Source organism: Panthera uncia (genome assembly GCF_023721935.1).
Source record: "Panthera uncia isolate 11264 chromosome C1 unlocalized genomic scaffold, Puncia_PCG_1.0 HiC_scaffold_3, whole genome shotgun sequence".
Lineage (NCBI taxonomy): Eukaryota > Metazoa > Chordata > Mammalia > Carnivora > Felidae > Panthera > Panthera uncia.
In genome coordinates, this window is record NW_026057584.1 from 13,485,887 (window position 1) to 13,507,027 (window position 21,141).

General features: G+C 45.5%; 1 protein-coding gene across 1 annotated transcript in view; it reads left to right on the forward strand.

The window, feature by feature from the left end:
* Positions 1-2,663: 2,663 nt before the first annotated feature.
* DOCK10 (dedicator of cytokinesis 10) overlaps positions 2,664-21,141 on the forward strand; it is a 268,151-nt gene continuing 249,673 nt past the window's right edge. The window contains exon 1 of the mRNA XM_049615823.1: positions 2,664-2,884. Within this exon, the coding sequence (XP_049471780.1) occupies positions 2,762-2,884 (123 nt within the window). The 5' untranslated portion in view covers positions 2,664-2,761. The remainder of the gene's footprint in view (positions 2,885-21,141) is intronic.

Below are 21,141 nucleotides of genomic sequence, written 5' to 3' on the forward strand. Positions count from 1 at the left end.
TATGTTCACCTCCTTTGCCCATCCTTCCGTTAGGCTCCTTGTCTTTTCGTTGTTGTGTTACGTTGATTCTTTGTTGTTTTTTTTTTTAAGACCTTATTTTTTAGAGCAGTTGTAAATTCATGGCAAAATAAAGCAGATACAAAGATCCCGCCCCCCCCCCCCCATGTTCATAGCCATCACCATTATCGACATTCCCCACCAGGATGGTACACTGGTTACAACTGGTAACCCTACACTGACACATCACAATCAGCCCAAATCGGTAGTTTACATTAGGGTGTTCATGGCATTTTCATAGATTTGCCTCTACAAAAAACATCTTAGGCAAATCTCTCCAAGGAACTGAGAGATTGGTGACTGCCAGAGACTCAGAGAGTCCCAAATGAGCAGACCCGAAGGCATGTTCCTGCAGTTAAAGGTGTGTGTGTCTATGCCGTGGCCAGGGGGAGACACTCAGTTCTCTGCCCTTGGCATCCAGAAGGGGACACGACTAAAACCTACATGACTGTCGAGGGCTTAGGAATATCCCAGTGTGCACTGTTATTGAAATGTCTTGAGTGTAAAGGCCACTTACAGCCACCTTCCTTCTAGTGTGACCCATGGGATGCACACCATACAGGGTAGGTATTAGAGCAAATAGGTACTTGTTCATCAACTTTATTCATCAAATCTCCTCACATCCATGCTCTGGGTTGATCCTCTGAAGCTTGAGAAAGTAAGATTCTTAGTAATAAAAATACAAGTGATATTCTGTTATTTGATATGGTTGCAGTTGAAGAACGGGTTGTATAGGTTACTTAGGGTTTTAGATGAGTTCAGCGAGTTGCCCTTCCCTTCCAGCACACATTTCTCTCCTCCTTTCTGTCTTTCCAGGCCTCAAGCACTCTGACCTCTCTGACTTCACCAGCTTATCTAAGCTTAGCCTCCGGAAAGTCATCCAGAAACTGCTATTTATTGAGTGTCTACTTTGTGCCACGCAGTGCTCTGAAAAATCAGGGACAAAGACTAGCCATCTGTTCCTGGAAAGTCCCAGTGTATTTAAAAATGTTTGACATATTATCTCTCTAGAGAGAAGGTGCATTTAAAGGGATCAACACAGACCACACTTGTTAGGGGAGAACATCGTTGGAAGGAGTTATCCCCCCAGAGATCTTCATTTGCCACCACAGAGGCAACTGCCTTCTTTGCTTACCTTTAACCGTGACACTGTTTGCATATGTGTCCAGCGATGTGAAAGCACATAACGCGAGACCCAGTGTTTTCTTATGAAGGGTACTACAGAACCAACTGACATTTCAGATGGTTCTTTCCAAATCTTACAGTCTCTGTCCACTTTGATTTCTAGAATGTGCTTCAATGATGCCCAGTCAGTACCTCTGATTAACTAAATCCCATATAGCTGAGAGCTGACTCAAGTCCATTTGTCAGCTGCTCAAGAAGTTTTTATACCCAAGTGCAACCTTGTGTTAAAATTATATACGGGCTCTGGAAAAATGTCAGGATCATGGATCTAGAAAAGGCTGTTAAGGAAAACCTAAATTCTTAGGAGTGGTTGTCCTGGATCTCTCCAGAGGAGTATCCTAGAGGCCAGCACTGCTCATCTACCCAGCCAGCCCCAAACTGAGTGGAAGAACTATTCTGGGGGCAACTCAAAACGAGAATTCTTAGTGGACTTTAGTCAGCTGGCTGGAGACAATTTGCAGACCAGAGTGTGTGGCAAGAGTGGGAGCAGAAAAACAAGTGTTAAGACCACCCCGTTACTGACCACCCTACCTGGTCACCCCACGAGTCAGCTCTAGCCCCCTCACCCTATCAAACACCACCCCCACCAAGCCTCTTACACTACATTACCCTGCTTTGTTGTTGTCGAGCTTCTATGATCTGAAATGCCCTCGGTCACCACTTACATTCGTTTATTTAACTCGGTCATTTGCTGCCTCCCAGCCCTAACCCAAAAATCCTATCAGCCAGCCCCACACAGCCTTAGAGTAGGCCTGATAAATCCCCCTCCTCGTCCCCGGTTTCCAGAACAGTAGGAACCGGCACAGAGTGGGCGCTTAATGAATACCGGTTGAAGGCACGTATGAATTTGTAAGGCCCTGAGGGAGGACTTTGGGCAAAAAAAAAAAAAAAAAAAAGACTTCTAAAGGCTGGCTCCTGCGAGGCTGCGGAGCTCCGAGCCACCAGACCCCTACTGAGCCTCTGACCCTTTCCTGAGAATGGAAGGACCATCTGAGCTGCGCCCGCGCCCATTCGCCAGCTTCCGAAGGTAGGGACCGAATCAGGAAAGGCGGCCAGAGCTCCAGCCCCGCCAGGAGCCTCCGAGTGGGGGCGAGAGGCGTGGGCGTGGGCGGGCCCCGCCCGGGGCCCCGCGGCGGCCGCCCCCCGCCTGCCGATCCCTCGGGAGACGGGGACGGTCCCGGCCGGCCAGCTGGAGCCGCCCCACGCGCGCCCCGCGGCCCCCGCAGCCGAGACGCCGCCGCCGCCGCCGCCGCCGCGCCGGGGCCGCTCGCCGAGTTGGCTGCGCGCGCCCGGGGGAGCGCAGAGTTTGCAAAGTCGTCGCGAAGCTTCGGCGGAGGGAAGGGGGTGGGGGAGTGGGGGTGCGCGCGCGAGAAACCCGCCTCTTGCGAGTAGAGCGAGGAAGAGGGGGGGAGAGGCTCCGAGTTCCGCTTCCTGAACGGCGGGTGGGTAGACGAGGTTGGCGCGGGGAAGGCCGGCGGGACGCGCGCTCCGGGCCCCCGCGCGAGCGGCGCGGCAGGCGATGGCCGGCGAGCGGACCCGCAGGTTCACCCGGAGCCTGCTGAGACCCGGGCAGGCGGCCGAGCTCCGGCACAGCGCCGCGTCCGCCGCCGCGGTGGCCGTCAGCAGCCGGCAGCAGCAGCGGGTGAGTGTGGCGCGTCCTCCGCGCCTTCCCGCGCGCCCCGGGGCCCCGAGCCCGGCCTCCCCGAGCCCCCGGCGCGCCCCCAGCCCCGACCCCTCCCGCGCCCCCTCCGCGAGGCAGCGCCACCGACGCTTCCCGGCCAAGGGCGCGCTGGGGGGACCGGGGACCCTCGAGCGCAGCGTGGGAGAGGATGCGTGTGGGTTTGGGGGGGGGGGGCTGGGGAGCCGGCGGGAATGCCTCCCTAGTCACCCCGGCGCCAGGTCGTGGGGGTGCCGGGGACCCTGGCGGTGGGGGAGTCTACGGGAGAGAACCCTTCGGGCCACAGGTCTCTGCGTCTCCCTCGCCACCGCGACTGGTGCGCGGCGAGGAAAGGATGTGCCCCGAGGTCCTCGCTCCAGCTGAAGCCGGGAGCTCCGCGTTAACGCTGTCGCGGAAATAAATGGCCTGCGCCCGGTCCTCCCTCCACGCGGTTAAAAAGCCACAAACCACTGTACTCCTCCAGAAAGGGCCCGGGTGGGAGGCGGGAGGGGGGCGGTGGGTACCGGCTGGAGGAGACGTGGGTCATTAAGCATCGAGTGGTTTCTGGTGTTTTTCTAAGATGTTCACGGGGTTCTCCCGCCAAGATCGCTTTACTGGTTACTTCCTTGTTGAAATGCCTTCTAAGTTCTGGGTGATTTCCGCGGGAAATCCCTGGGGCAACAGCCAGCCTTTCCGTCCGATACCCAAATCGTATCCCTATCTCTCCCGATGCTCATAAGCTCCAGTAGGTGTCACACTCTGGGGTGGAAGTGTCAGGAGAGAAAAATCAACGCGGGGGGGAATGGGGAGCGAGTGGGAACCGCGTTACGGTAAGACGTGGGCTCACCAGCCGCACCGTTGGCCTGCCTCTTGCTGGACCGGAATCCCACGCTGTGGGTTTCATTTTCCTTATTGCCAGGAAATATCATTAGGAATTAAATGGCTTCCTTTAAGAGTGTCAAAGAAAGTGTTACTCTTGCCAGTCACCCATGAAGAGGGAGCCAAGAGCTGCCCAGAGCCAGTTCCCACAGCCAGGACTTTTCTCCAAAGCCAGAGGTCGGAAAGTTGAACGGAAGCTAATTGCCTGGCAGAGGGAAGGGGCATCAGATGCCCAAACTGGTGGGGGTGACTGGAGTGTGGCCAGGGTTGGTGGCCAGGGTGCCTTTTCTTTCACTTACCAGTGGCTGTAGCGCGCAGTCACCCAGAGGTGATTCTGACTGTTGGCCATCGCCAGGCCAGGGACCCCCCCCCCCATGTTCTGATAGCAGCATGCACATTTTTCGGTGGAAAGGATAAACTGCCCCCCCCCAAATGACGTTTGGGGGTGGGAGGGGGGAAGGTTCAATTCGAGTAAAGGATACAGTCAGAAAATCTTGAAGCAGGCATAGAAAATAATTTTTACTATGGAATGATCATTCAGGTGTGTGGATTTGTCATTCTCTGCCATTTACTTTATGATTACTTCTCAGATGATTCTGAATCACTTGATTTCACTGAATCTCCAGAATGATCTGGTAGAGAAGTGCAGAGAAATAATTGGTAGGGTGCATTTTGAGTAAACAACCCTAGATGTTGTTTTTGATGTTTGTTCTGTTTTTAGGTGGGTTCCCCTGAGGTTTGTAGCACTGGAATGTCTATAAAGAATATGTATCCTAGAGACCTTTCTATCTAAGCACATTACCGTCTCCAAATTTATGTCAGATTTGAAATCCTAGGGTATCTTGTCAGAATGAATAAACTCAGTGTCTTAAAAAGGGCCGGGGAGGGGGTGATGCATTGGCAAAGGTGTCCCTGCTCCCCTCCCCTCACTTCAGCACCTTGGCCAACACTCCTGAATTAGCTTTTGCCAAGACTTTTCACCGGATGTTACACATCGAATCAGGCAGTTTGGGCAGTGATTCTGGCAGCAAGAAGACACGTGCTTTGCACTTCATTCTATCAGATAACTCTTAAAGGGAACCAGGAAGGGGATGAGTTCTCTGATTTGGCACCCAAATTCAGTGGGCACAGCATCCCTTTTGAACCTAAAACCTTCTAATTGGACTGTGTGGAGACTAATCCTGGCTTATGTGATCCAATCCCTTAAGATCCTTTATGTTTGTTGCTTCGAGTCCTCAAATCCTGGTTGTCAAGGGAGAATATTAATAGGATAGAGGAGGAAGATTATGGGTAGCCCTCTTCAGTACAGTCAAGTAGCATTGTGTATTCGAGGAAGCTGTCATCTATTGAAGAACATTTGAGAGACACTAGAAAGTCCTGTTGAGAAAAACTGTCTCACCGCTAGATTCATACAGTGTCCTTTCCAAAGTCCCTGTTTGGGGGACCAAAATCCTGCAGAATGTTACAGAGAGATTGTTGTAAGGTTGGAGCACTGCTTCGTCCAATGAGAATAGGCAAGTTTCTTAGATTAACAGGGTAGTTGTGAGTTGTGGACTGAGAGTGGGATACACACACACACACACACACACACACACACACACGGCAAGAAGGCTTCAAAATGTGTGCGGCTTATGGAGAACACAGAGCAAAGAAATGCTGAGTGAGAACAGCTGACCAGGGGCCCAAGTTTTAAGGCAGTTGCTGGGGAAAGTACGGGCATGTGCCAAAGCAAACTTGATTTCGGTTTTAACCCAAGGCACTGTGGCAGGCACATATGCAGGCAGACTCCTAGCCAGGACCAACCTTATTCTGCATCCCTCTTAAAAACAACATGAGAAGATACCTACACTCCCATGCTCACTGAAACATTTTCACGATAGCCAGGATACAGAAACATGCCTGAATGTCTGTTGAAGGATGAATGGATAAAGAAAATGTGTGTATATACATATATAGTATATATATATTATATATGTAATTTTATATATTACATTATAATCTCTATCCCACACTTAAAAAAAGAAAGAAATTCTGCCCTTTGAGAAACTGGTTGGATCTAGAGAACATTATGCTCAGTGAACAAGTCAGACACAGGAAGACAACTATGGCATGAATTTACTTACATATGGAATGGAAAATGGCAAAGCTCATAGAAGCAAAGAAGACTATGGTTGTTATGGGGTGCCGGCAGTCAGGGGTGGGCCGCAAATGAAGAGATGGTGGTCAAAGGGTTCCACATTTCAGTTATACAAGATGAATGAGTTCTGGAGATCCAATGTACGGCATGGTGATGACGTTTGACAACAATGGATTGTATACTTGAAAGTTGCTAACACAGACACACAGTGGTAACTATGTAAAGGTGATGGTTAAGTTATTTATCTTCATCTGTGGTGATTTTCACAATGTAAACCTGTCTCAAAACCTCAAGTCGTACTCCTCAAATATATACAGTTTGATACGGCAAAAACAACTCAGTGAAGCTGGTTAAATGGAAGAAAGCGATCGTAATAACACATAACCGTTATGAACAAAAGCCATATATTTTTAAAAGAGAAATAGTTGCTCCTCAGTCATCCTAAGTTTTTTTTCATGGAAAACAAATGAATCACAACTCATGCCAAGGCCAATCTGAGGATCAGGTAGAGTTTAAGGAACTTTCCAGACACTCCATGCATGGTAGTCCCACAAAGCAAGCTTCTTTAGAGCAGACTGTCAGTTCAAAAATGATTAGAAACATTTCTCCCATGTCAGTGGGATAGTGTCTTATTGAGTGTTTTATTACTTTTATTACTTAAATACACATACTGTATTTAACCAAAGCTGTAATGCCACTAATTAGAAATTCTTTATAGGAAGCTATTCTTTCTTTAAATTTTTTTAATGTTCATTTATTTTTGAGTGAGAAAGACAGAACACGAGCGGGGAGGGGCAGGGAGAGAGGGAGACACAGAATCCAAAGCAGGCTCCAGGCTTCGAACTGTCAACCCAGAGCCGGATGCGGGGCTTGAACTCGTGAACCACGAGATCATGACCTGAGCCGGCCAGACGCTTAACCGACTGAGCCACCCAGGCACCCCTCTTTTAAAATCTATGAAGTGTATTTGTGTTTTTGCATGAATTAGTTCATTTAGACAGCTTTCTACAATTCATTAAGCTATGAACCTAGGATCTGTACATCTTTCTGCATGTATATTTGGTAGCACTTCAAAAGAAAAATACTTTTAAAAAATGTAGAGATGACTTTTCTGCTAATACCACGTCAGGTCTGTCACTTGGAGACAAATGGAGCTTTATTTGCGGAACGTGACTGGGTGAGTCAGAGAAATAGAAGACTCTGAGGAACAAATAATCGTTTGGCCAGTTTTTGCCTAAAGCCTCTTATGTTATTGCCCAGATCGGAACCACTTTATTAACATTTAGTCTTTAACTCATTTATGACATTTACTCTGTTGTTACACAAAAATTTCTCTTCAAGCCATTTTTGTATTGTAACTAACTTTATTAACTTTTTTTATTTATCTTTACTTCTTTATTACTAAAGTATAATTGACATACAATGTTATATTAGCTGTAGGTGCACAACATAGTGATTCAACAATTCTGTACGTTACTCAGCGCTCACCGCGACAAGTGCAGTCACCATCTGTCACCATATGTCCTTCCAGTGTCACTGACTATGTTCCCTATACTGTCATTTGCATGTCTGTGGCTTATTTTATAACTGGAAATGTGTACTTCTTAATCCCTTTCATCTATTTCATCCATACCCCCATTCACCATCCCTCCTTGTGTCTAAGAGTCTGCTTGTCTGTTTGTGTTTGTTCATTTGTTTTGTTCTTTAGATTCCACGTATAAGAAGTCGTAAAGTATTTGTCTTTTTCTGACTTAATTTCACTTAGTATAATGCTTGCTAGGTCTATTCATGCAGTCATAAATGGCAAGATTTCCTTCGTTTTGTGAGTGTAATATTGTGTGTGTGTGTGTGTGTGTGTGTGTGTGTGTGTGTGTATCACATCTTCTTTATCTGTTCATCTATTGATGGATGCTTGGGTTGCCTCCATATCTCGGTTATCGTGAATAATGCTTCAATATACAAAGGAATGCTTGTGTCTCTTTGACTCTGTGTTTTCATTTTCTTTCGGAAAATACCCAGTAGTGGAATTACTGGATTGTATGGTATTTCTGTTTATCAACTTCTCTTAAAGAAGACACATCCTGCCAGAAGTGATTATACTTAACCAGAGTGTTTTCTCCCTCGCTGCTTCCCCAGAAAGCATAAAGGGTAAGTGGTAGAGAAAGGTCAGTACGGACCTCAGGAATCACCGGAATTCCGTATCCTCACTTTGGTTTGATATTTTCTAACTTCCTGTGTCCTCCAGTGATACTGATTTTGTTCTCTTAGGGAGCTTTGAAGAAGCAGCAGCACCTTTGACAGACCAACGATCTGTGGTTGAGAAGTAATGAGTCTGTAAACATGTTTACAGGAGCAGGAGGAGTTTCTAGAAGGGAGAATGTTCCTCCCCTCGGAACTTTGTGGTATTTAATAGTTGAGAGTAGTAGGGGGCTTCAGAAACTTGAGTGGGAGATACTAGAATTTCCAAAAAGTCATATGCTGGGAGGAGTAGTGAGTGACAGATGCAGAAAGTGATACTGAAGGAGAGCAGAGCACTTGTCTTACTGTCAGCAGCCGGGGTCGAAGCAATAGGCAGAGCGAAGACCTGTTTGTTTGGCACCCAGAGCCCAGTCTCCTTGGGCTTGGTATGGGTTGGTTTTGACAGCACTCTTCATATCGAGGGTGTTTACTCTTCAGCAGAAACCACAGCCCTACGGGTTTATGTTGTTTACAGTTCTTTGATAAAGAAGGTTCGTGGCCTGGGGAAGAAGTCAACGTGAACTTATTTTACAACCTCAAGGTCAAATGTAATTGATTGTATCAACTAATGTGTTGCTGTTGTTGCCGCCTTACTTCCCAAGGGCATTGCAGAAATAACTTTGAAAATAAATGGTAACAGGGGACCCAGACAACTTCTAGAAAGAACGAGTGTGGTTCTTGGCCGTCTTGTTCCTCACAACCATTTTCTCCGAGGCCTAGCACAGAAAAAGAGGAGTAATACATGTGTTGGGATAAACCATTGGTAGAGAACCCACATGGTGCCTGGCACAGGGTTCAGGGCTTAATTCTCAGAGCCATCCTATGAGGACGTTGCTATTGTTGTTACAAATTACAGAGGAAGCCATTGAGACTCACAGGGTTGAAAACCTCGCTCTAAGTTGAGGAACGTCTCTTGCATCCTGAATAGTAAGTAGCAGAGCATTATGTTCCAGGGATGTTGTGGCTTCAGCAGCATCTCTAAGTTGGAAGACGTGAGGAGTTGAATTCGCTTGATGTTGCCTCCTGATTGTTAGCTTTACCTTGGGAATCCTGTCCTTCCCAGTGATAATGCAGAATGCCCATCAGTGTTCACTTCGGCTTTCCTCTGAGGTCCAAAGCCACAGCAGAAGGTGTTCCCGGTACCCCTAACCACGACAGACCCCCTTAAGGCAACCAGAGCTCAATTAATTGTTCAGTCCTTCATATATAAACTTGGTCAGCCGTCCCCAGGCCGTTTATCTGGCAAAGTCATAAGCATATTGTGAAAGAGGGTGGGGTTATTTCTTCTCAGGCCTGCGTCTTTCTAGGACAGGTTGCTTCTCCATCTCAGTCACTTCACCCCACTCCAGCAAGTGCCTGAAATTTTCCAGTGCATCAGTGTGTCCCTGAGCACGTATTTTCGTTCAACTCGGTTATTTTCGTTCAACTCGGTTGTGTTGGGATTCGTTTTTTGCACACTTTCTTATTCAAAGGAGCGATTCCAAGTGTCTTACAAGGAAAATGCATGTAAGACAACATTAAAAAACATAGTAAAGGGGCAAATGGCAATATCAGCAACAACAAAAAAGCAATATTAGGAAAGTTAGATGTAGTCAAGAGTATGTCAATGGACTAGGATCAGTGAATATAACCCATAACTGTTAAGTGCTACAGTCTTGCTAAGACTGCTTCCTAACGGCCAAGTCAAAGAGGAATACTTGATCAGCCCTGAGATTAAGAGGTCTACAGTATACAAGAAAATAATTTGCTCTATGTGTGCTCAGCTTTAACTTACACCGAGACTTAAGAGACAAGACATTTTTTTCTGTGACTTTTCGTACTGGGCAGTATAGACTTTCAGCTCTTAGAATGTGGCCCATGGGCCGGGAGCATTAGAATCCCATGGAGGCTTGCTAGAAATGCAGAGTCCCAGAGTCCCCTGGGGACGCCGAATCTCCTGGGAGAGAACATGCATTTTAATAAGATCCTCTGGTGATTTGTAAGCACATTAACATCTGAGAGACACAAAAATAAGGTCCGACATCAGCCGTATTTTTGCTGTATATCGTCAGGTAAAGGCAAATTGCATGAGGGTCCAAAACAATATAGTTTATTCTGCGACTCCTTGAAAGAGTTGCTTGAGGCAAAAAATAAAGTTCCAATCACCTAGAAATGTATGGAAATGGGATCGGTTCATTGCTAAGTGACTTTGGAAAGTCCCTTGATGGTTTCTGTTATATTTTCTCCTTCATGCGGCACCTTAATTGTGGTGTGAACTTACGCGTCCAGGTTAAGTAAAAAAATTCCATAACGTTTATGAAATGGTTACAATATGAATCTGCAGAAGTCTTCACCCTGGTTATAGTCATAAAGATGTGTTCCAGGGTGAGGCCGGTGTTATCCGGCTTAATGAGAATTTTTAAGCAGGATCACTGCAACTCATGAAGGACTCGGAATAATGATTCTTCGTTGCTATCATTGAAACCCTTAGTGGTTTGAAAATAATTGGTTGTACCGGAAAATCTGATTGCTAGAATCATAAAATCATGCAAGTTTTTTTTTTTTCTTATAGTCATTGAGTCTCAGAAAAAAACATGATTTCTCTCCTTCACATAGGAACGCCCTAAGGATTAAATTCTATGCACTACATGCAGGCATATGGTCCAAGGTCCCTCTGACTGGCTGTCCTTCACCCCATTTTGGGATGCTCTTTCCTCGCCTCCACTGGCCATGAGCACTTTGAACCATGTGGCCAATTTGGGAGTGTAGGGAAATATCAGAGACCAGAATTCCCTCCCTGGCTCTTTGCTAAGTCATGCTTCTTTTTGAAGTTTCGATTCCTCATCTTGGAAATTAGGGGATTAGATGATGAGGTTCTTGCACTTGCTATCCCTCTGCCTTACAGTTCTCAAGACTCCTCCTTCTCATCCATCAGGTTCTCAAACGTCTCCTTCTCAGAAAGGTCACCCTGAGTCGCCAAGTTGAAATGTGTTCCCCAGCACCCCTGCCACAAACCTCTGTGCCCTGTTACTATCCGTCATTTCCCTTATAGCTCTGGCGACCGCCTAGGATGATATTTTTACGTATTTAATTCCTTGTTTCTCTTTTCCAAACTTCTTGCTTTCATGTACATGTGCCAGTGAGAGAAGGAAACTTAGCTGTTTCACAGCTTTTATACTCTATTTACTATATAGAAGTAAGCACGGCAGATGAGGTGCTAACAGGAACATCAGGAGGGTGGGCTGGTTGCACATCGGTTAAGAGATTGTAATGGAATGATGCCTTACGAATGGCTGGTTTGTTCGTATCTGCTAATGATGTTCCTGGGTCACCTTCTTCGAAGCTGTGGAAATGCAATTTATAGAAAGGTATTGATTGAGCACATCCTATGTGCCAGGTACTTGACTCATATAATCTCTTTTAATCCTCCTGACGACCGCATAGCAAAGGATTTTCATTACTATCAGAGAGATGAAGAAGGTGACGTCTAGACGTCCAGCTTGCCCCAGATCCAGAATCTAGTACACGATGAATCCTGGAGGCACGTGCAGGTAGCCCAACTCCGGAGCCTGTGGTCTCCACCGATGCTCGGACCTGCAGACCAGTTCTACCAGGCAGGCAGGCTGGCCTCATTAAACATGCAGTTAGCATCCGTGCAAGAGAGCAAGGACAGAAAAGGAAACCCCAGGGCCCCAGCCACAGGAAGGGGTTTGGAAAAAGAGTTTCTTAACAAGAGATGTGTAGCTCTGCTTAACCGTTCTTCATTTATGACATCTCAGCAACGCGGGATACCAGGAATGACTCCAGCTTTGGACACTGTCCATGCTCAGACATTCCCCTGGGGCGGGACGGGCACAGAGTGGGTTAAGCTTTGCAAACAAAGGCTCCTTCAACTCTGCAAGGGACACCATTGGCTTCTTCTTCTTCTATAGAAATACATTTCTGGCAGATCAACATGGGGTAATTGGGTCGCAACAGTACATCTGTTACATCGTCTACTGTAGTCTTGATTTTGATGTTCATGTTTACAAACGAGAGGAGTTGTTTTTTTTTGTTTGTTTGTTTTTTGTTTTTTTTTTTTTTCCACTGAAGTGAGATTTGTTTGCCTCTTATCTTTCACAGCAGTGTCAGGCAACTGGAAAGAAATGCTTGTTTTTGCTGGACTCGACATGTTGACCTACATTCAATGATGTAGAAATAACGAAATTTAATGAATGTGGCTGAGTTTGTGGCAATAGAGAAAAACCCTTGTCTTTGAAAATGTTAATATTTGGCAACCTGACTGTGAGGTGGAAACGCCTTTGGGACTAGAAGAATTAATGGACCCAAATCAGCCAAAGTTCCTTTAATTGTGCTGCTAAATGTGAAAATAGTCAGTTTTTCTAATGCAGTTTCAGGAGACCGCCTCTCTCCTGACGTAAGGAATTTGGGAAGCTTGGCACCAAAATGGCAGAGTTTAACAATAGGATCTGGGGGGGGGGGGGGGGTCTTTTTAAAAAAGATGACACCATTTATGATGGCACAATGAGCTTTTCTTTATGTAATGATTTCAGTAATTACAATTCAAGTGACTAATTAAGGCCGTCAAAATGGCCAATGACTTTGGCCTTTCAAATCCCTGCATTCTATATAAAGAATCCCGGCGTGAATGCTTGAAGTGGCAAAGAAGCAAACAAAAAAAAAGTAACAAAATTCGCTACTCAATGAAATGTGATAATTAAATTAGTTTTGAACATCCGTTGTTTATTTGATTAGCTCTTAAAAGTCCCTTTGTCACTGGTCTTTAGAACAGAGAAAATGGAAATGGATTACAGCTGAGTAACGTTCACGAAAATGAAAAGTGATGTGAGAACCCAGTGACTTTTATGAAGAAGAAAATTTAGATATGGATAAGTGATATTTAAAGTCATTTACCGTTTGTGGGTTTTTTTTGTACATTGTTTACACATCAGACATTGATTCAAAAGAGGATTTCATTTCCAAATGAAAAGTACTCCAGTGTATATGTATCTATGCTTTACTGTATCTATGTACCTAGCTATAAGGTTGTCCTGTATGTGAAAATAGTAGTCATAAAGTTTATCAGCATACTGATCTGGACAGATAAGATTCTTTCAGGACTTTTCTGAGTGCTCACAGGGAAGGTTCATTCATTAACTTCAGTTTTTTTGAAGTCAAGAGCCATTATGTGGCTGGTGTCCAATCATGTTGAAAAATGTATCTTTTTACCGCCAGGAAGCAGTGGTTTCCAGGCTGAGTAACCTTGACCAAGTCTTTAAGCTTCCTTGGGTTTCAGTTTTCTTGTCTTTAAAACAAGTAGGTTGGACGGTAAGACTATTAAAGATGTTTCAGCCCTAAACATCTAGGGAGTTCTTACTTTTTAAAAGAGGTTTTCATACGGGATTAAAATATGCACATTTTTTTTTTCATTTCAGTAACACCATTATTGATTAAGATGTCTGGTTCTAGCAACTGGAAGAATCGGTTCAAATGAATTACAACCAAATGTGTATTTCAGTGGTGAAAATGGCAGCACCGAATGGCTAGCTGAGGATGTAATGGAGGGAATGAATGGCTGTTTATATATTCTAAGGACAGGCTTAGGGGCTAAGAATTGGCAAAAGGACAGTTAGCAGGGACAAAGATGTGCGAGACAGATTTTTCTGACCTAGTGGGTGCTCCGAAGCGAGGTTGCAATCTCATTTCCCTCTTTGCCCCCCTGCTGAGAATAGAAAGGTCCATCTATGTAAAGAAAGAGAGGATTTCATGGGGCACCTGGATGGCTCGGTTAAGGCATCTGACTCGGGCTCAGGTCATAATCTCACGGGTTTGTGAGTTCGAGCCCCACGTGGAGCTCTGTGCTGACAGCTCAGAGCCTGGAATCTGCCTCCTGATTCTGTGTCTTCCTCTCTCTCTGCTCCTTCCCCTGCTCATGCGCTGTCTCGCTCTCTCTCTCTCTCTCTAAAAAATAAACATTAAAATTAAAAAAAGAGAGAGAGAGAGAGAGAGAGAGGATTCCAGTTGTGTGCCCAGCCTTTGTAATTACAGTTCTTTGGCTTACAGTCCAGGTCCCACGTGACCGGAATGTAGGTGAGTTTGAACTCTCCTGCAAGCCCCACAGCTTCTCACTCCCATCAAAATGGCAACAAGGACCTCTCTTTTTTCTCGTTCTCTCTCTGTCTGTTTTGCCTCTGCCTCTTCACCTCCTTCTCACACCTGACAAAGGTAGTATGACCTGTCCTCGCCCTAGTAGGATTTCACAGTTGTTAGGAAGACAGCAGAGTCTTTCCCAGATCGTCCACCCAGCAGCCTGATCCCTCACAAGGTCCAGGGTATTTCATTCAGCAGTTAGAGACCAACCTTGAATATATAAGATCGCCATGGACTTATCCCCCCGCAGGTATCCCTTTTGAAGGCCCCCTGATCCCTTGGGACAAAAGGCATAGAAATGGGAGACTAGTTGTATCGGAATAACATTTCATCACTTCGCTGGTGGCCGGTCTGATCTCTGGTACAGTTAACCACAGTTCACATGACCCCGGTCCCCGTTGCCTCTTCTGGACCGGGAGGACAGAGCATGGTTTTACCCACACATTTCCAATACCCTTTCAAGGACCGACACTGTGGTTATCATTTCCATATTTCCAGGGCAGCAAAATGTCTGGCACATAGTTAGCTGCTTGCTAAACGCTTGCTAAATGTAAGAAGGCACGCCCCCCTTAGAGATGGCAGAAGTACAGGAGAGGCACGTTCAAGGCAATCTGAGTGCCTGGTTTGCAGCAAAGAAAGTCCTAGGTATGTCCAAGGAGAAATACTTAGGCAATCAAGTATCAGCATAGAGTACCTGCTCAGTAGTCACCAATTGAATTGAAGTGAACTGAACAGAGTTGAAGATTCCCACGAAAGGCTATCCAAAGACGAAAACAAACAAACAAACAAATAAATAAATAAGTGTTGGTCGGCATGAATGTAGACTCTTGAATAAATAAGATTCAGCTGAGCAGGTGTTAATCATTGTTCCAACACCAGCTCCTTCTCTCGTGGGCGCCCTGCTGGCACACACAGGCCCCACTGTTTGGCCAGGGATGTTATTGTCGTTCCCACAGATGCCGGGAGCAATCACGAGTCTGGGGCAGAATGGAACTCTGAGCTGGGTGCAGAAAATGATTGATTAAAATTCAGGAGCAGTGGGCGACAGAGTTTTGACGGCAGTCCGTTCCCAGTCCCATGATGGAGAGTGGTTTATATTTCCAAGAAAACCCTCGATATATTCACCAAAGCTGTACGATTTTATCAGTGAATGTTCATGCTGTTTTAGTTCTCAAAAACTCTCTATTTCTTTTTTTTTTTTCCTTTAGGTCAGGGGGCTTTCCTGACACCGTTTTAGGATACCGTAGCAACTGCTCTGTGTGGTTTTTGTTTTAATTCCGCTTTTCACTTAATAGTCTCTTTTTGCATCTGTACTTTTTAAACTCTCGGGGCTCTTATTAAATTAATAACTCAAAGTCTAGAACGTAAGGAAGAAACAACTCGTGGTAACAGCTTGTAACAGCTTTCGGTGTGTTCATTTGAGACAATTTGTTCACAAAGAAATACTCGTTGGCGTACGTTGAAGCTAATGTTGAACGTTTCAATGTTTGATGTGTGTTAGGTGATTCAAGCTAAATTTTGTCCTGAGGGTTCTGTGTTCTGTATACCAACACTGCCTGAAATACATGTATTGAATAAGGAGAGAGGACTGGAACTACATTCCTTGACGGTTAAATGTGTGCCTCTGGCTTGTGAGTGCAGGGAAGGGTAGAGTTGTGTTCTTGGCTTGTGTCATTTCCTGTAAGCGGACATGATGCCTCTCGTAATCTGAGTGATGGCATGTGATTCTGGGGTCCTCTGAAGTGATCAGAACTTGACCCACTCTGGGTCTCCGTGACTTCGTAGGGATACAAACACTGTCACTAGATTTCCATCGCTGCTGTGACAAGATTACGACAGATTTCACACAGATGTACTATCTTACCGTAGTGTAGTTGCAAAGTCCAGCAGGGATCTTACTAAGCTAAAATGAAGGCGTCTGCAGGGCTTCGTCCCTTTTTGCAGGCTTGAGGGGAAAATCTATTGCCTGTTCATTTGGGTTGTCGGCAGAATTCAGTTTCTTGCAACTGGAGGGCCAAGGTTCTGGTTTTCTTGCTGGAGGTAAACTGAGGGCCATTTTCACCTTCTAGAGGTTACCACATTTCCTGCTCATGGCCCCGTTCTTCCATCGCCAAGGCCAGTGATGGCGGGTCAAGCTCTTCATGCATCTCTCATCCCTCTGCCTTTCTTTTCCGCTGTTAAGAACTCATGTGACTAGATTGAACTACTTGGATAATCCAAGATAGTCTCCCCATCTCAGTGTCCTTAACCTTAGTCCCATTTGCCAAGTCCCCTTTTCCATGAGAGTTAACGTATTCCCAGGTTCCGGGTATTACGATGTGAATATCTCCGAGGAACCTAGCACAAACACTTGTGAGGATTATTAAAAGGAGCAAATCCTCCCCAAACACTGTTTTCTGATCCTACTATGAAGTGGAGGAAACAGTCTTTTGTAGGAGACCAGAGCTCGGTTCCAAAACCTGACCCTCTCTATTTGTGTGGCGTTGATGAAGTTAAAAAACCTTAGCTTTTTCTCTTTGTAAGATAAGGAGACACACAATTCTCATGAGGTTTCAATGATATCATGCCTGTGAGTTCCTTAAGCTACATTCATATTCATTGTCATAGCTGCCGTCCATCCAGGGAGAGTCTTGCTCATTTGCTTCTGTGCCTGCATGCCTAGGAGCGGGCATCCCTGTAACTTAGTAGACAATAGACTATCACCAGATCTGACTGGAGTGGGGCCTGCTCTGGGTATTCAGGGGAATCTGAACTCTGTCTGAAGCCTGCTTTATCTCTGACCAAGCCTCGTTATCTTTTTCTCTGAGAGTAGCTTGACCTGTGGGTGATCTCAAGCCTAGCAGACCCTGAACTTCCTTTTCTGTATTCTCTCTAGTATCGTGTACGGGAGAGCCTGGTGGATGGGACCAAATACTCTGTGTGTCAGAGCCAGACAAGCTGCCTACAATTTGTGTACATTGGCTCAATGACCACTACTTAGAAAGATAGGCTGAAACTATCCTTTATCTTTTATCATTTAACCCCACGGTTAAATGAACCATTTAACACGTGCAATTTTATTCAAAATGGCATCTTTGATTCACTAGTAAGGAGAGACTCAGTACATTTTTGGTCACAGAGAATAGATCACGTATTCCTTAATATATTGTCAGCTCACAGAATACCTTAAAGGAAAATGAACCACTTAATGTTGGGGTTTACCAGGGATCTAGCCTTAGATCTTCTCCCTGCCTTTCCTGAAAAACCTCCCTACAGGATTCATCCGCACACACAGGTTTGCTCTCACCTGTGCACAGATACCTGTGGTTCCGTCTCCACCTTGTGCTCAGCTGCTGAGCTCCGCCCCTTGATGGCTCCATCCTGGAGCCCCAGGGTTGAAGGGTTTTATCCCAGCCTTCTAACTGGTCTCTGGTCTCCTCCCACCGTCTATAATCCACCTTCCACACTTTGCCTCTATTAACACGTGAGCACACAGCTTGGATCGTGAATCTTTTATTCCTGAATGCTTCTAATGCTCGTGATTAGTTCCTCAAGGGATCCTATCTCACCTGGCTCCAACCTGCCTTTCCAGCCTCACTTTCTAGGACATTCTTTCTTCTTCTTTTTTTTTTTTTTTTTAAATTTTTTTTAACGTTTATTTATTTTTGAGACAGAGAGAGACAGAGCATGAACAGGGGAGGAGCACAGAGAGAGGGAGACACAGAATCTGAAACAGGCTCCAGGCTCTGAGCTGTCAGCACAGAGCCCGATGCGGGGCTCGAACTCACGGACCGTGAGATCATGACCTGAGCTGAAGTCGGACGCTTAACCGACGAGCCACCCAGGCGCCCCTCTAGGACATTCTTTCTTCAACCGTCCCCACACTACAGCCACCCAAGGTTCTGGGCATTTCCCACATATGCCATGCACGCTACCAGCTGCCTAGAGAAACCAAACCTGCCTTTCTTTCTCCTCTTGTTCAGCTCCTACTTGCCTTCCAGATCCAACTCATTTCTTCCTTTACCCGTTACTTCCCCTCTGAGTCCGTTGATAGACAATCCCTTCCTCGTCTCCATTTCCATAGTACTTCTTGAACACATGGTTTTTTGTTGTAATTATTTAGTCATTGCCTCACCTCATCAGACAGTTACAGAGTTTTCTTATAATGCAACAAACGACTCTTGGTTGGATGGATGGAGAGAGATATGTGTATTTTTATAGTTTTTTGAAGTATGCTCCCCACCCCATGTCATTTTTGAAGGGGAAATGCCCTGCAGATATTGTGGGCAAGAGGAACAATATGGCATTACCTTTTTCTTCCTTACTTAGATGCTTAAATATTACCTAGCTCTGGAAATAATAGCCCGGCATTCAGGTCCACTGCTTTTGACAAAATGGAACAGGTTCCGAGATTTTTTTTAAAGGACCCATTTTAATTATTGCCTTTCAGTGATCTGATGTGACTATAAGGAAAAACTGTATTTTCAGTGTGATTTCTTTGTATTTTGAAGTTGACACCCTATTATCGTTCATTGGAATTTTTAGCGCCCAAACATTTCTACCATTTCTAACATTTTTTTCCTAATGGCACATTAAACCGTACATTAAATTTTTTATGAATTATCCAGTTTGCTGGGAGAAATAGAGAGACATTGAATTGTACCATTGCTAACATTGAAGACCTTTGATCTAATAGTTCCAAACCCCATCATGCCCTTGCTGCCCAGGTTAAAAGACCAGTGGCCGCCCTTGAGCACCTGGCATGCAACGTGCATCCGTCAGCCATAGGCTTTTGTGTTTGTTCTTTCCCAGCCCAGATAGCTCTTTCCGCAGTGCTTCCTCAGCTGCTGTCTCATCATCTCCTTGAGGAACCCTTCCCTGATCACCCACCCAACCCCGGTCACTCTGCTTTTCCTCATCCCCAAGTACCCCCCCCCCCGCCCCTGTAGGTAACCAACCCCTGGACACCGTCCCCATCAGTCCCCTGCTTCGCTTTACCTTTTCCTTTCTTATTTTGAAGAACATTCAGGTTTACAAAAAAAATCTAAATATATTTTGTTTGTAAACTAGTATAAAGAATCTCATATACCCTTCCCCCAGATTCCTCGAATGTTGCCATTTTACCACACTTAAAATTAATCACCATCTCCCTCTCTCTCTCTCTCTCTCTCTCTCTCTCTCTCTCTCTCTCTTTCTCGCCCGTCTTTCTGTCTCACTCTGTTTCTCTCCCTGTCTCTAACACAAGTGCGCGCGCGCACACACACACACACACACCTTTTGTTTTTCTGAAACATTTGAGAAAAACCGCATATGTGATATGCCCTTTGAAGAGCTCAAAGTAGTTCAAGTATATTTTTTGAAAACACTTCTCTTTTTTAAATATGTTTCTACTGTTTTTATTTATTTACTTATTTTGAGAGAGAGACAGACAGACAGAGCACAAGCAGGAGAGAGGCAGATACCGAGGGAGACACAGAATCCGAAGCAGGCTCTGAGCAAGCTGTCAGCACAGAGCCTGACGCGGGGCCCGAACTCACAAACCTCAAGGTCATGACCTGTGCTGAAGGTTGGACGCTCAACTAACTGAGCCACCCAGGCACCCCTGAAAACACTTCTCTCACATACCTATAACATGATGATCAAAATCAAGACATTAACATTGACACAATAATAATATCTAATTCGTAAACCTGATTAAGATTTTTCCAAGTGACCCACTATTTTTTGTTCCTGGTCCGGGATCCAAAGATTACATTGCATTTAGATGTCATATCCCTTTGGTCGTCTTTGATCTAGAAGAGTATTTAGGTCTTCCTGTGTCTTTCTTGAAAGTGCGATTTTGAAAAACACGGGCCCATTGCTTTGTGGAATGGCCCTCAGTCTGGTTTTAGACTGATGCATTCTCCTGATCAGCTACCAGCTTTGCTGTTTGGGGCAGGCATGTCACAGAAGCCATGGGGTATCTTCAACGCAGCCTGTCAGGGGGACACGTCTGCCTTGTTTATCTTCTACGAAGTTACTAGTTTCCTGCCTTAGTCAGCCGGGACTGCCAGACCTACGTACCAGAGACCAGGTAGCTTAAATCACAAACACTCATTTCTCATAGTTCTGGAAGCTGGAAGTCCGAAATGAAGGTGCACACAGATGGGTGTCTGTGGAGGACCTCTTCCCCTTTAGCAGACGGTCATCTTCTCCGTGTGCCCTCACATGGCACAAAGCTGGGAGCGTCCCTTATAATGGCATTAACCCCATCAGGAGGGTTCTACCTTCATTATCTAATTACTTCCCAGAGGCCCCATCTCCAAATCCCATCGCAATGGGGGATCGGGGTTCCAACCTAAGAATCCCGCCATCCATCCAGTTCCTTCTGCAACCCACCAGTAACTTGTAGGGAGATCCTCTGAGACTCCCCTGCTTCTCCTCGGACTTTTGCCACTGATTTTAGCATCTGGAGGTACTTCCTGAAACAGCTATTACTGCGGATGGACTTTCAGGGTTTTTTGTTTTTTTTTTTTTTTTTTTTTTCGGTTTTGTTTTGTTTCCTCGTTTGCTCTTACAGATCTCCTGGTGCCCGAGTGCAGGTCCCTTCTACAACTTTAGCGATGCTGCCGGACTGTTTCCAAAAACACGGTGCCCTTTCGCGCCCTCATATATGCACTTCCTCAACAGTACACGTGTTGTCAGACTTTCTGACTTTCGTTGGTTTTCTGGGTGGAAGAGGGTATCATATTGCTGTGTTCAGCTGTGTTTCCCTTTTTGAAAGTCAGGCATCTTTTTATATGTTTACTGGCTATTCCTGTTTCCTTTCACACTGACAATTTAGCACATATTTGGGAGATTCGAGGTCATATCAGCAAGGGTTTCAAAAATTAATGGTGGG